This window comes from Natrix helvetica (genome assembly GCF_964273705.1).
Source record: "Natrix helvetica genome assembly, chromosome: 4".
Classification (NCBI taxonomy): domain Eukaryota; kingdom Metazoa; phylum Chordata; class Lepidosauria; order Squamata; family Natricidae; genus Natrix; species Natrix helvetica.
The window spans coordinates 41,354,801-41,370,814 of NC_138550.1; the positions used below are offsets into that span (position 1 = coordinate 41,354,801).

Consider the following 16,014-nt stretch of genomic DNA (forward strand, 5'->3'; position numbering starts at 1 on the left):
AAGTGCGTGCGTGCCCGAAGTGCGTTCCTGAGTGAACCAGCAGTAAAAGAATTTGGAACCCACCCCTGTTCATGCGGCCCACTCAGTGCCTCCACGTGGCCCGTTTTAGGCTGGCAGAGTGCTGCAGGAGGACTGGATTGGATTAGATTACAATTATGCGTCCTTAACTAAATGCATGATATGGATAAGAAACAAGCAACATCCTATGTTAATACTACAGTTTAATGCCAGATTTTACATACTGTAGGTCCATTTAATCTACAAACAACAATCCCTAATTGACAGCCATTTCTATTTTCTATCCTTGAAATTTACCTCTGCTGTTAGATCTTGTATTATCATGTTATTTATGCGATTGCATTTTTATTATTAGTTGAATAATAAAAATACAGTAGTATAAATAGCTCTTCTGCCTGGAAAAGCAATTTACTATTAAACAATGGGGTATAAATTGAGAAATAAAAAGTTTAGCGAAGTATGAAGAATAAGTAATACATGTTTGCCAGTGTTATCTGGTAGAAGAAATAGGAAAATGGTTATAGTACAAAACTGTGCAAAGAAAGAAGGGAAAAAATGCATCTCAACCTTATGTCAAATGGTCACCATGGCCATGTCCACCATGACCACACCCACCCCGGACACATATGCACGTGCGCACACACACACCGGGCCTCCAAGGTCATACACAACCCTGATGCGGCCCTCAATGAAATTGAGTTTGACCTCCCTGCTGTACATTAATTGAAAGTTTTCACAATAGAAGAAATTGAACTGTGAGATCTAGTTAAAGAGGGCATTTTCCTAATCATAACTTTAGGTAGGAATAATCTGTGATGTAGTAAAGTTTGCAGTAGTGCCATGAAGATTGCAAAAAAAATGCCAAAAGGGTTTTTCTAAATAAGAATCAGAGTGAGAAAATATAAAATGATGAATATGTTATTAGACTCAAACTTTAGGGTCATATGCTACTTTAATCACTACCACTATTTAGACAAATCATGCTTTCCCTTATTCAGATGCAGTTGGAAAACAAAGTTTCATTAAAACTCAAAGCTTTTTGGCTTCTCCTCTCACAATTGTATGATAGCCTTATGTCTGCTAAAGACAAACTTCAGTCCATTCCCATAATACTAAACAGTAACTTAATATTATATCTGACCCAGGTTTATCTTTCTTCTGCTGCTTCATATTCAGTCATTGGAAAGTTAATGACTTCCTGTAGTTGGTATTTGGACAAGAAGAAAATGCTGCTCATTTGCGATGGTTAGCATTTCCACAGAAGAATCAGTTCCACAATTTCGCATCACTTCTTGATCAAAGCTTGTTCATAGAAACATCACCTTTCATGGGAAAAAAATCTGGCCCTTGTTGCATATATTTAGATCATATCTTGCTTAGGTTGATTGATACAAGTAGTTTTTCCTAACATGAGCGTGATCTATTTAGTGTTTTTTCAAGGACAGGAACCCAAGTTGTTGTCTCTACTGCCTCCATATCACTATCAAGGCAATATGATTCAACTCTCTCTGCCATGTATCAAAAAACAACTTACACTAATGATCCAGTTGCTGATATCTGATTTCTACTGTGCTTTTCCCCCCTTCTTGCAGGGTTCCTTTCCAGCTACCTTACATACCATAAGATATGGGAATCAATCAGTAGGAAAGCCACTAGACAATGGTAACATAGTCTGTGTAGGGGCTATGAAAGGACAGGGGTGCTTTAATACTGCTTTTGTGGCATTTGATAAGGCTGGCTCGTTTTTCAGAGAATGAAACTCTGCCTTAAATTTTGCATTGATTCCCAGTGGACTCAAAATCCAAAGTGCTGATGATTATTTAAGTTCCTACAGTTTGATCCCAAGTACATAAGACTTCTGCAACTTGTTTCTTGAGATTTGCTTGAAGGCCATTTTTCTGTACTCCATCTCTCTAAAATGCAATTGCTGAGTTTATAGGAAGTTCTTTTGCTTTTTAACACTGTGAAGGTTATTATTTAACCTGGATTAATTACAGTAGAATGTTGCTTTGTTCTCCATGTTAGGTCTGATAGACTCCGCAGACCGTTGTATTTCATTATAGACAATATGATTATACTTACTTTGTTTATTTTTAGGAATTTAAATAATGTGATTCAATGTTGCTTTTGATTATTGCAAAAAGTCCTTACATACTGGTATTATTATTTAAGAGGTTTTGCTACCAAAAGACATATATTGGGTGTTGGCCATGATAGTGGAATATGGTTCACACATAAAGTATCTTCTATATCATTTGTGGTGAGGCCAGCTATGGGAAAGGGCTTTTGTTTTCAGGCCTCTCTTTTGAGCTAATTTTAAAAATGTTTAATAATTATGTAAAATAAAATACTGTACTGGATGAAGCTGATATAGCCTAGAACAATCTTACTTATTTTTTCAGATATCCAGCTCTACTGGACTGCAAATTTCACTTCTTGTACTAGTTGGCAATAATAGTATTCACAGTGAACACATCAAAGCTAGAGAGGAAGTATCTCAAAGAATTCAGTTTTTTAGAGGATCTTCTAGACCACGGGTGTCATACTTGTGTTATCACAGCAGCGTCACGTGACGTATCAGGTCTTTTTTCCCCCTTTGCTAAAATGGATGTGGACATGGCCAGTGTGTGATGCATCCAGCCCCTGGGTCGGGAGTTTGACAGCCCTGTTCTAGACTAAGACAGCTAATTCCCAAAAAGTTTAGGTTATGGTGTGTTTGTGTGTGTGTGTGTGTGTGTGTGTGTGTGAGAGAGAGAGACAGAGACAGAGACAGAGACAGAGAGAGAGAGAGTCTTATTTTCTTTTGACCCCCAAAATAAGCACTTGGCCTTACTTTTGAAGGAGGTCTTATTATTTTTGAGGTGCAGGAGGTGATGAGCATGGCCACCTCATGGCTGCTGCTCTGTTGCAATATTTTCGGGGAGGGCTTATTTTAGTGCATGTGCTCAGAATCCTGATTGGGCTTATTATCCAGGGAGGTCTTATTTTGGGGGAAACAGGGTGGCTACATACATAGGAAATACACATATTAATTAAGAGAGTAATCTTAATCAACTTTAAACAGTTGACAAGAGCTTGTTGGAATGCGGAAGCCTCCCTTTACCTGCAACTTCATTTTATTTAGTTATCTATTAATATCTTGCTTTTATTCTATTTATGAATGAGTAAAATATACGGGAAATATACTTAATGCTCCTTCCTCCTTCAATTCCCCCCCCCCCCAGTGGTGTATTAACCTTTAAGCAGACTAAGGACGTGCTTAGGGCACCAGGCCCAAAGGAGGCGCCACAAAGGAGAAAGAAAAAAAAATCCAATGAAGACTTCTACAGTATGTACAAAGGAGGGGGGGCACCAAGATTTGTCAGTGCTTAGGGCATCAGTGAGCCTTAATCTGCCACTGATTCCCCCACCCCACCCCTATCAGAATCCTGAGTGAGAGAGAGATTGGCTCAAAGTCTAGACTAGAACTCACAGCCTTCTGGTTTTAAGCCTGGTGCCTTAACACACATTTGCTTTCTTTCTTTCTTTTAGCAATTCCCCCCCTCTCCTATTATGGGTGAAAATGCACTTAGGACAGCTACTGAACATTAAAGTTGAGACTGTGGAAGCAGGACCAGTGATTCAGGATGTTTATTCTTGCCAAGTCTACTTCCAAATCATTTTTGAGGTTTCCAGATTGAGAATTGCCAGACTCTTTCCATCCACCAGAGAAGATACTGAAGAAGCCAGGGGGGATAGGATTACGTCTATGTTTAAAACCTTTAAAATAATATGCCGTATTTTTCAGAGTATAAGACGCACCTTTTTCCCTCAAAAAAGAGGCTGAAAATCTGGGTGCATCTTATACACTGAATACACAAAAGCTTTTTTTGCCTCCCAAAACTCCGCCCCTTCACCAAAATGACTGTGCATAGCTTTTAGAAGGCTTTTGGAGAGCTCCTGGAGGCTGGGGAGGGCAGAAATGAGCAAATAATGGCCTGTTTCCCCACCCTCAGCCCCCAGCCCCCAGCAGCACTCTATAAGCTTCCTAAAGGCTATCCATGCCCTTTTTGGGGCGAAAAATGGGCCCGTTTTTGTGAAAAATGAGCCCTTTTTTGCTCATTTTTGCCCGCCCCCAGAGCACTCTACAAACCTCGTAAGGGCTATTCATGCCCTTTTTTGAAAAAAAGGACCCGTTTTCACGAAAAATGGGCCATTTTGGGAGATTTGCAGAGTGCAAAACCTTTTTTTTTTTTACTTTTCATCTTGAAAACCTTGCTGCGTCTTATACTCCGGTGAGTCTTATACTCCGAAAAATATAGTACTTTGTTAGATTCAACCTTCCTTTGCTTAAAGAGAAAGGGGAAAAAAGCTACTATGAGTGATCTGCTATATTTCTCACCTTCTACAAAACTATATGTTGTATTGAAATTGTTTGCTTCCCTCCCACTTAATAAATAGAAGCCATGGGAGACATTATTACATTTAAGTCTGCAACACTTTTCTGGAGAGAACATCAAGCTCTTTATCTTTTCCTATTGATGTAATTTGGGATGGCACTCTAGAATTTTTCTTTGCCTCTGGAATATAGCTGTCATCAGCACAGGAAAACAAGCAAATCTTAATTCTTGCGGGAAACTACAGTACTATATATGATGATCATGCAAAACAACATTTATCTTGAGTCTCATTTACTTTTGTAGACAAACTGCTTAATTCTACATATGCTGGAAACAAGTAGCCAATTTGATCACTTTAACATATGAAGATAAAGTCTTCCCCTATCCAATTGCTTCCAACTTTAGAAGGCAGTACTGTACTCATCTCCGTTTCTTAGCTGAGGGAGTCAGCATTCTCCAAACACTCTTCTATGATTATGTGGACAGCATGACTATTCACCAAGGTGCACGGAGTGCTTTTATCCTCCCACCGAAGTGTTACCTATTTATCTAGCAATAGCACTTAGCACTTAGACTTTACTGTCTATGTGGTCTTCAGAGTCAGCATATTGCCCAGCACTGTCCAAAGACATCTCTGTGGTCATGTGGCCGGCAGGACTAAATGCCGAAGGCGCACAAAATGCTGTTACCTTCCCACCAAAGCGGTCCCTATTTTTCTACTTGCATTTTTACATGCTTTCGAACTGTTGGTTGGCAGAAGCTGGGATAAGTAACGGGAGCTCACTCACTCCGTTACGCAGCACTAGGGATTCAAACTGCCGAACTGCTGACCTTTCTGATCAACAAGCTCAGCGTCTTAGCCACCACGTCCCTTTTTAAAATATATAGCTTTTATTTAAAATGCCCTTTTCATGTCTATGCTTGCCTTCACTAGAAATGTCAATTCTGGAGTCATTGATACACCAAACTACTTTCTAGTGTAGGCTGCACTTCTTCTTTCTTTTGTGGTATGCTTTTAAATATCAGTTCACTTTTTCAGGGAATCCCCTATTGAAAATTAAAGCTGACTATGAGGAGTAATGACATATCGTGCACTCCCTTGGGATGACAGCAAAGACGTACAGCAGTCAAACACACTTTCATTTCCTTTCTTTTGATGGCAATATAACATGCAGTCACACACCCCCAAACCTCTTAAATGCTGTTTATTTGCAGTGAATAAGTAAGAGATGAAAGCCTCCAGTGATAAAGCACCCACAATCTCTGAAGGCAAGCTGTTCCATTAGTTGATTGTTCTCACTGTTAGGAAGTTTCTCCTTAATTCCAGGTTGCTTCTCTCCTTGATTAGTTTCCATCAATTGATTTTGTCTTGCCTTCTGGAGCTTTGGAAAACTTCTTCTGTGCTTTAAACATATGCAAGTTACATTTTCATGGTCTACAAAGATAGGAGTGATATTAGCAAAAAGTAAAAAATAAAATTCCAATATCTCTATGTAAGCTTATGTATGTTTTGCCAAAAAGGTTTTTGTTCTCTTTTTCTGAAAGTGGAGAGACAAGGCCCTTGGACAAAACTATATCCACCTACACATTTGGTTAAGCTTCTTGGATGAGAAGCGAAATGTCTTCTTCTTTAAAGAAAAAAAAACATATCCAGTTGTCTTTTGAACAAGCACTTCGAGAAAACTATAGTTTGGGTTTTGGAATGCAAACAAAAGTCCATGTAAATCAAAATAACCTTTAGTGGCCTCTCAGAAACTGATAATCAGACTGCTGATTTTCTATATTGGGGGGTTACCATTCACAGTTGACCACACCGCCCCCATAGAATTCTACGGAAAATAAAATTAACACTCATAGTTATATTGAGAGAAATGATCTTTTGTGAAATACTTAAAGAGGACAGATGAATTATAGAAAGGACATTGGATGGGTTTAAACCTTCTCATATGTCCTTATATCTATAGCAAAATGACCTAGGGACTTGGAACAAGTTGTAAGCTGCACAACATAATTTGAATGCAAACCAAAGTCCATATAAGTCAAAAGAAGCTTTGGTGGCTTCTCAGTTAGTGTTAAATCTTACATGGAAAAAAAGAAGATGTAGGAAAAAGCAAGGGAATTGGATCCTTATTTTTTCCTGAATTCTAGTATCACTTCGCAGTGTAAGTTGCTCTTTGGCAGATGGGGAAAAAGCAAGAGGCAGAAGTAAGCAATGTAGAAAAACAAAGCATTGTTTTATTTTCTATTTCTCCTCTAAATGTATGTAACTGCTGAGAGTGGTGCTACTCTATTATTGTAGTAACACATTCAGAGCTTTCTTTACCAACTCACAAAATATGCTTAATATGGTACCGATAGAAGAGAATATTTGTAGTTCAGAATTGAACCGTGGAGTCTTTGGTGCTCTCTGAACTATATTTTTTCTTGCAGATATTTCATGATCAAACTAGGTAACTTCATTAGTGCTAGACATTTTATATCTTAGCAGCTATCCTTGACACTGATGGGAGTAGTCTTGGTGGTTCCTTGATTAGCTTATTTGTTTGAGTTGGTGTGGTTCCTTGATTTGGGCATTCTTTACTTCATGATTGTTGGTCCAGTGTTAATTCTGGTGGTGACTGCTGGTGGTGTGATGTTTTGGTCTTTTGTTTCCCTTTTGGCTTTTTTGATTGTATCTTTTGAATAGTACATAGAGGTTGTTTATCTTTACGTGCCTTTTAATGGATGATTTGTCTGAATGCCAGGCTTCCAGGAATTCTCTAGCATTTGGACTTGGCTTGGTCTAGGATGCTCACGGTTTCCCAGTTGAAACTATGGTTGTCTCTGTCCATGTGAAATTAAGGAGCTTTCATCATGTCTCCTGGCTGTTAGTTGGTGTTCATGATGCAGTTTGTTAGTTTTCTGCTGTTTGTCTTATATAGTGGCAGTGGCGTAGCGTGGGTTATCAGCACCCGGGGCAAGGCAAGTAATTTGCGCCCCCTAACCCGTGGATTTTAGCACTCGAGTCTCTTCCACTAGATTAGTTAAAGAAACCCTTACCCCTAAGCACATGTATTGTTTGTTATGAAAATACTGATGTAATTAAAGTAAAATGCATCTAAATACAAGTTTATTTTCAAACACTTTATTGAGTTTAGTGATCCTGCCTATGCCCTGCTAAGTGTCCAGCGTGCCCCCTTTCAATGCGGAATGACCAGCGTGCCCCCTTTCAATGCGGAATGACCAGCATGCCCCCTTTCAATGCATAGAGAGACCAGCGTGCCCCCTTTCAATGCAGAGAGACCAGCGTGCCCCCTTTCAATGCAGAATGACCAGCGTGCCTCCTTTCAATGCGGCCGGGGCCCCCTGCACCCCCCACGCTACGCCACTGCCACAGAAGCATCTTTGGACAATGATGGCTCGCTCGGCTAAGAAAGGGAGATGAGCACTGGCCCCTAGAATCAGACATAACCTTTACCTTTTATAAGTATTACAGATAGTCCTTGACTTACAACCACAATTGAGCCCAAAATTTATGTTGCTAAGTGAGACATTTGTTAAGTGAGTTTTGTCCTATGTTAAGAAATTGCGGCCAGTTTCTTGCCACAATTGTTAAGTGAATCACTGTAGCAGCACGGTTGTTAAGTGAATCTGGATTCCACATTGACTTTGCTTGTCAGAAGGTCGTAAAAGGGGATCACATGATCCCACAATACTGCAAGTCATAAACACGAGTCAGTTGCCAAGCATCTGAATTTTGATCATGTGACCGTGAGGATATTGCAACAGTCATAAGTGTGAAAAATGGTCATAAGTCACTTTTTAAAGTGATGTTGTAACGTCAAACAGTCACTAAATGAACTGTTGTAAGTCAAGGACTTCAGTCTGTCTCACTAGGTATAGATATTTGTTAATATTTTCATAATGACCTTTGAGGGAGTTCTGTATACAGTCACAATTAACAGAGAGTGCTTAATTTGAATCTCTTTAGTCATTTCCTACATTCTACCTTGCACTTGGCTAGGAAGAATTTATTATTTAAGAGTATTGCATCTAATTAAGATGTCAGCCTCTGCTTTTTAGTCATCAAAGTTAGGTATTTTCTATTGCAATTATCTAGTATTTTGTATAATTACATAATTATATTCCTTGCTTGAATACTTTCTTCCTGAAAATAACGTAATGATATTTAACAGAATCAAATGCACATTTCTTCCCTTAGAAATCATAAATCAAATCTACAGGTATAGGATGGAGGACATGGTGATGTCTTGGTAATAGAACTTATGCAAGTATTTTGAAAAGATAAAATAATTGCATACAATATATGAGTGAATGTTGCAATGTGGCTGCAAAAAAGGCAAGCACAATTTGTATACTTTTCAAATCACAGGAAGGAAGTGTTCCCTTTCATTCTGTGTTGGCCAAATCGCATGCTGAATTATTGTGTACAATTTAGAGCATCACACTAAGAAGGATTTAGACAGATTCAGAAAATAACAGCAGAAATAAATGCAAGGGAATTTAATATGCTCCAGTTATTGTGTCTGCAACTTTAGGATTATATTACTCAATGGCAGCTGTGTTTTATGTACTCCCAAACACAGAGACTTTCACAAGACCATCCTAATGTCCAAACACTTTATTTTGCTTACTATTGATTTAAATTCCCAAGAACAGAAACTGGATTGCCAAGATTGGTCAAACATGCCTGCTTGCAGAAGAATCATATTATGAGGGGTCTTTGGTGCTCTTTGAGCTTGCTTGTTTTCTTGCAGAGGTTTCATTACCCAAACTAGGTAACATCATCAGTGCTAGTAAGGAGTGTGGCGTCACTAGCACTGATGTTACCTAGCTTGGGTAATGAAACGCAAGCAACTTCAGGGAGCACCAAGGACCCCTCATATCAACCCTGGGGTACAAATATTTCTCTTTTATTAGAATCATACTGCTTTACTCCTGAATCCACAGATTGCACACGTCTTATTCTTTAATTAGGCATGAATTTGTATGAATGCAATTTAGTCAACAAACCACAGCTAAGCCAACTATGGCTTTTCATGGAAACAGATTTCAACCCCCCCCCCCCCAGGTAAATCCATAGTTTGCTTACTCCTAATTATTTCGCTAAGCCCGACCTGTCTCCGCTCACACATAACGTGTGACTTAAATGCACATCTTGATTTACAAGCCACAAGTAAGCAAACCACCACCTGTTTTACACAGCTGCATAAATATGTTCGCCCGCTTTGGTTTCTTCCAGATTACTTGAGGGATGCAAGAGACTTTTGATGTCCCACACAAACATTTAGCGGAACCCAAATTATGTTAGTATCAGAGAAAAAGGTCAGCCGGGACAGACATGTTTCACCCTGGCACGACTTCTATTCTTCGAAGAGCTGCGTGAACGGGAGGGCAAAGCTCTACCGAGCGGATTTCAGCCCCCCCCCCAGCAGATCTAAGTTGGCCCCAAAAGTAGCAGCTCTGCAATCGCCTTAAAGACGCAGGAGGTCCGTCGGGGGGGGGAGAGGGGGGAAGGCCAAGAGCGGCCACGAAGGACCGACAAGGGGCAAATGTCTGGCGTAGGGAGGCGCTGGCGGTGTCTTTAAGGCGCTGTCCCCGCCCCGTTTTCAGACTGCTGGACACCCCGCCTTCCTCCTGCCGAACCGGCAGCGGAGGAGCGGGCAGTACCGTGAGAGCTACGAGCCGCAGGTGTAGGCAGGCGAGTGCGAGCGCGCCCCTCTCAGATGTTGTGCCCGGTGCGGCCGGCCCCCCCTGCACCCCCCACGCTACGCCACTGTATAGTGGCACTGTAAGTTGTAGATCAGTGGCCATAGCCTACTACTGGACCAGTTTGAAACCAGGCTGCACAAATGAAGCTCCATTCACGCGATTAATGGGACCTTGTACTTGTGCATGAAGCTCCACTTGCATGAATGCAGGGTTCTTGAGTGGAGGGTGTTTGTGCCTGTATGGAAAGTTCTACTCATATGTAGAGGGCCCTCACACATGAAGCTCCATTTGCGCATGAGCATAAGCGTCCTTTACTCAAGCACCCTCCGCTCATGCATGAAGATCAATTCACATGAGTAGAGAGTGCTCACACCAATGGAGCTGTGCACTCGTGTGTGTGCCTGCCACGCACACACACACACACGCACTGGGACAGGCCGCCAAAGTGGAAAGGTTGGGAACTGCTTTTGTAGATGACTTCTGGGGCTGCTGGGTCTTTTATTTTACTTAGGATGTTTTGGTGGGGTTTAGTTGATTTGTGTGTCATGGTGATGCCATGTGTTATTTTTGTTGTACAACAGTGTTATCCTTTTCACAACTTGTGTTGTTTATATATATTAGGTTGAGTGGCCAGGCATTTTTGATAAAGCTAAGCAAATATACATTTTGTTAGAAGCTGTGTAGATGACCTGTCTCCATTTTCTGGTGTTGATGGTTGCTGCAGTGTGTTTGTTTTCATCTAAATAGTGTTCTTATTGAGCTTCTCTTATGGGAAATTGGATGTTGTTACCTAGTTTGGTAATGAAAACTTTTCAAGAAAACAACCAAGCTCAGAGAGCACCAAGGATCCCATATACATTTAATCCGACTCTCATCAGATCATGCATGCATATACATACTGTACATATGCTCGATCCTTCCATTTAACCAACATGAGTACTTTATCTGCCTACTAATATCCATCATAGATTTTTTCCATAGGAGATTATCGTTGAGCAGATGGAGATATCATTTTTGCATACCATCAAGACAAGGCTAGCTCACATTATTAATGGACCCATACAGATTGCTTTAGCTAAGAAAAGCAGCTAAATTGTAAGCTCTGCAAATATGGAATTTTTTTTTTTTACAGTAAACAATCATTGTTTGCAACCTTCTGACATGCAAAGTCAATGGGGAATGTAGATTCACTTTATAACCTTGTTGCTAATTTAAAAACTCTGTTGATTCTGTTAAGAACTGTGTCAAGGAAAGTGGAGGCAAAACTCAACAAAAGTCTTGCTTAGCAAAATAAATTTGGGGCTCAGTTGTAGTTGTAAGTTGATGACTACCTATATTGGAGACATTATGTACTTACTGAAAGCTTTTCTTCAGACCACATTGTATTAAGGGGTGCAAGGTCCAAAGCACTGCTGCTCTTTAGACCACCTTACCCCCTGAGGTAAGATTGGCTCTCGCCCATCTGACTTTCCATAAGAGCCTGAAGACCAGGCTCTTCCAGATGGCTTGGGGCCCCAACGGAGGTGGTTAATGAATTAAGAGGTAATTTCACCGCTTTCCCTGCGCATCCTGCTCTCTCCCTCCCTAGCTTTTAACCATTATTTTATCTTTGATTGTAATTCCATCTTTATCATTTTAGAATAATTTATCTTCTATGGTTTTCTAATGCCTTATTCGACATAGAGTTTACTTGCCAAGACGGTTGGCAAATAAATCTAAGAAGTAAATAAATATAGGCAGTCATTACAGAGTGGACACAGTTTTATTCATTTGATTCTATTACATGATGATATCTCAATATATTTTGTTAATTCATTCATCCCTATTTTCTCCCACATTATTTCAAAGTATATTTGTAAGGAAAAACTTGAAGAATAGCTGTAGGTCATAGTTTTGATTGTGCATTTGTGTATATTTTTCCTCCTTAGGTACTCTCAGTCAAAAATTAAGTGTTGTAGTCCAAGCAGGAGACGAAGCCAGACTTCCTTGCAGTCACAAACTCCCTAGAAGAACATCTCTAGGTTTTAACTACATCTACTGGCAAAAGCCTATCCCTGGTAACTCAGACCTGGTTGTGATTTCATACAAGGACGGTAAAGAAGTTGAAGCAGAAAAGAGCAACTCTTACAAGAACAGATCCAAGATAGATGAGCAGAATTTTACACTTTCACTCGCCTCGGTGACAGTAAATGATAGCGGAGAATATAAATGTGTTGTCATATGGTCAAATGAAGTACAAAAATCATTTGTCCATTTATCTGTAATAGGTGAGTGTAATCTACTGACATTTCTTTAATATCTCTCTCTCGCTCTAATTTTATTAAAGAGTTTTTAAAAGGAAGATAAAAACTAATATAAACTAATATAAGAAAACTAGGAAAGAAAGAAAAAGAATTAAAGAGAAAGTTAAATATTAGAGAAAGTGTAAGAATAATAAAAAATTTAAAAGGACAAAGAAACTTTCTGTCTTCTTTACAGCAGTTATTAGTAGTCTGAGGTTACAACATAGCTATCTTCTTTCTATCATCTATCCTATCTAATTATCAAAAGCATAAATCATAAAATAATTTATGCAAAGAAATCTATTCAGGGTTTCCAGTTATCAATAAATTCTTTTCTGATCCAAGAAATTAATTTAGCCAGCTCATTAAGTTCCATCATTTTCATGCTTATCATTTGTATACAATTTTGCTAAAACTCAGTGAATTCACCTAAATTATTTGTAATAAATAATAAAATAAATTTCTTTTAATTTCTTTTATTCTACCACTATTTCTTCTTTTTGTAGGAATATTTATTTAGTCTCCCTCTAAAATAATTAGATTTACTTTTATAAACTAGTTATAAAACTAGAATAGTAAAAGTAAAATTAGATTTATGAATTGTGTTTCTTCTTAAAAAGAATATATTGTATATCTTTCAGGAAAGTAGGTGTACTTTCTTGAATATCCATTTTTCTGTCTCCAATCAACCAGCCCTAAACTGAAGTTTTTGGTAATTGGCCATGAGTTATTTTAATATTTTTCTCACAAGTCCTATACAGTTGTGTGGATGAAAGGGGATAATGCTTATTGGAAAGGGAAATGAAGCCTGGAGGGTTTATCAATACTTACTTTAATCTGTCCCACATCAAAAACGTTAAGGACAGCATCAGTCACTGATCTTGTTACTACAGAATAGGGTGCAACAATTGGGATACCAAATGTTACTCTGGTATATCTTTTGGTATACCTCTGGTATACCTGACTTAAAGATTATTGGATAGCACAAAGCTAGCTGGATAATTGAACATCACTATAAAATCACAATATTAACACCATCCTTAGCAGTACACACATACATTCTCAGTACATATTTTATATTAATCACCAAGTATCTAATTAAATAAATACGTTTTCATTGTTGTTCAATAAAGATTTAATAGTGAGGATGCTGTCCTATTTTGGGAGAACATTTGCACAGAAGAGGAACTTGGCAGCGTTGCCTGAAATGTTTAAGAGAATTCTCTTAAATTCAGGATAATCAATGACCGGAAATTTAGGGGGAAAGCCTTCAGGTCTGCTTGAACAAATTCCAATAATATCAAACAATTTTTCCATATGAGTCATATTCTCTAATATCTTATTGTCTTTTTTCTGTCTTCCAGTTCCATTTAGTACACCTATTATCCTGAGCAATTTGTCCAGTGAACGTTGTGACTCAAAAAATTTGACACTGATATGTTTGTCTCATGGAGGGTCTTCAGAGCCAAAGATGTATGGATCTATCAATGAAAATCCAGTGAACTGGATTGTCACAAGCAACAAAATATTTGGTCGTTTTAATATTACTGGCACCTTGCAGTTAAGCATGACAGAAAATATACTGATCCAGTGCTCAGTTCATTATTTAGATTTCCAAGTGTCAACCAACTATAGCTTGAGTAAGTTCCCTCCATTTTATGTAAAGGCAAACTTATTTGATTGTATAACATAATAATTGAGTGAGTGACAAAACAGGCTATTTGACTTAATAATAATTAAATAAACATTCTTATTTTTGTATGAAAATTGCTACTGTGGTTAGAAAAAGAAATGAATGGGATCCAGAGTTACTCATGTTTAGTCACACAAATTAATAGAAAGCAAATGACTCACCATCAACCCACCACTGCATACAATATATAGGGCATACTTGCTCTAACCTCAACTGGTTCTACCAGTGAAAAGGAAGAGAGGGAGGGACAATTGTTCACTATTCTAGAGTTCTCTGTTTCACCAGTCACAGGGGTAGGCGGAGAGAGCTCACCAATCAAGCTTTTTTGGGGAAAGGTGAAGGCTGCAGCCCAGCCGAAATGCTATGGAAGATAGTGACCGGTGATTGCAAGGAGGAGCTCCAGCCATAGTGAACAGATTTATTTATTTATTTTTTATTTGATTTGATTTCTAGACCGCCCCCTCTCCCCGAAGGGACTCGGGGCGGTGTACAGGTAACAAATTAAAAAACCTTACAAATAATCATAAATATAGTTAAAATCGAATAAAACTTTAAACCCCTGTACAAATTTATAAAAATTAAAAACTTAGCCTAAGACCAAAATGTAAAAATACAGACTGAGGTGGGAGAGCTGGAATTAGGCCAAGCCGGCTAGATTAAACAGGTGGGTTTTGAGCTTCTTACGGAAGGAGCGGAGGTCCGTGGTTGTTCTAATATCAGGGGGAAGGTCATTCCAGAGGGTCGGGCCCATCACAGAGAAGGCCCTTCCCCTGGGCGTCGCCCGCTGGCACAGCCTAGTGGACGGCACCTGGAGGAGTCCCTCTCTGTGTGAGCGAGATAAAGGAAAATATATGGCACAATGGCACCGTTGTGTCAGCATTATTTAGAAAAAAACATTAAGAGAAAAAAAATGCTTTCATTGTAAGGGGAGGAAAATAGAGGATAATGTTATGTATTCTTGTAGCTGAGAAACATTTAGCAGCCTATAGTTCCATGGGGACTGATGCAATGTCCATCTATAGCTAATGCTAGTTTACACCATTTATTTAGATATTCCATAAACTTCTAGGCCTTTATACAGTTGTTTTCGCTATATGGCTATGCTACTTCATATTATTTTTTGTTTTTTAAGCTTTTTTTAATTTTTGATTATACAAACACAACCTTTTCAGATTTCCCCCACCCCCGCTTTTTCTTCTTCTTTGTCTTCATCCATTATTTTTTCTTCAAGGCTTCTTATTTGAATTCATAGAGCACTTTGACTTCATGAGGATTATAACATGATGCTACATTTGCACCTCTACAACTGTCTGGTTTGGCAGAACAACCAACAAGACAGACACAGACTTCAACGGCTAGTTAGGATTTCAGAAAATATAATTTCAAGCAGCCTGCCTTCCATTGTGGGCCTGTATACTGCACGAGCCTGAAAGTGGGCTGTGAAAATATCTACAGACCCCTCACATGCTGGACATAAGGTGTTTCAACTTCTTCCCTCATGACAACACTATAGGGCATTGCACACCAAAACAACCGCACATAATGACAGCCTTTTTATATATATATATACCTTTTATTTGGACTTTTATACCGCCCCCTCTCCCCAAAGGGACTCGGGGCGGTGTACAGTCAAACACATAAATAAATAGAAAGTACAAACATAATTACATACTCAGTACCTAAAAGAGGAGGCAATAAGAAACTGTACATAAAGCAAAGCAGCTAAAAACAATATTTAAATAACCCTAAAAATACCCAATTAAAATATCTGCCAGGAGGTAGAATAAGACTATGAATGGGCCAGGCCGGCTAAACGGAACAGGTGAGTCTTCAGTTTTTGTCGGAAGGAGCGGAAGTCGGTGGTGGTTCTGATATCGGGGGGGGGAGGTCATTCCATAGGGTTGGGCCCATCACAGAGAAGGCTCTACTC

The 16,014-nt window shown here is 39.1% G+C and overlaps 1 protein-coding gene across 5 annotated transcripts in view; it reads left to right on the top strand.

The window, feature by feature from the left end:
- Positions 1–16,014, top strand: part of LOC309391138 (ICOS ligand-like) — a gene marked incomplete at its 3' end in the record, with an annotated part of 46,235 nt that overhangs the window by 22,855 nt on the left and 7,366 nt on the right. For all 5 annotated transcript variants that reach the window (XM_081951265.1, XM_081951263.1, XM_081951267.1 and 2 more), the window contains exons 3-4: positions 12,038–12,376; positions 13,756–14,031. In XM_081951265.1, coding sequence (XP_081807391.1) covers positions 12,038–12,376; positions 13,756–14,031 — 615 coding nt within the window. The remainder of the gene's footprint in view (positions 1–12,037; positions 12,377–13,755; positions 14,032–16,014) is intronic.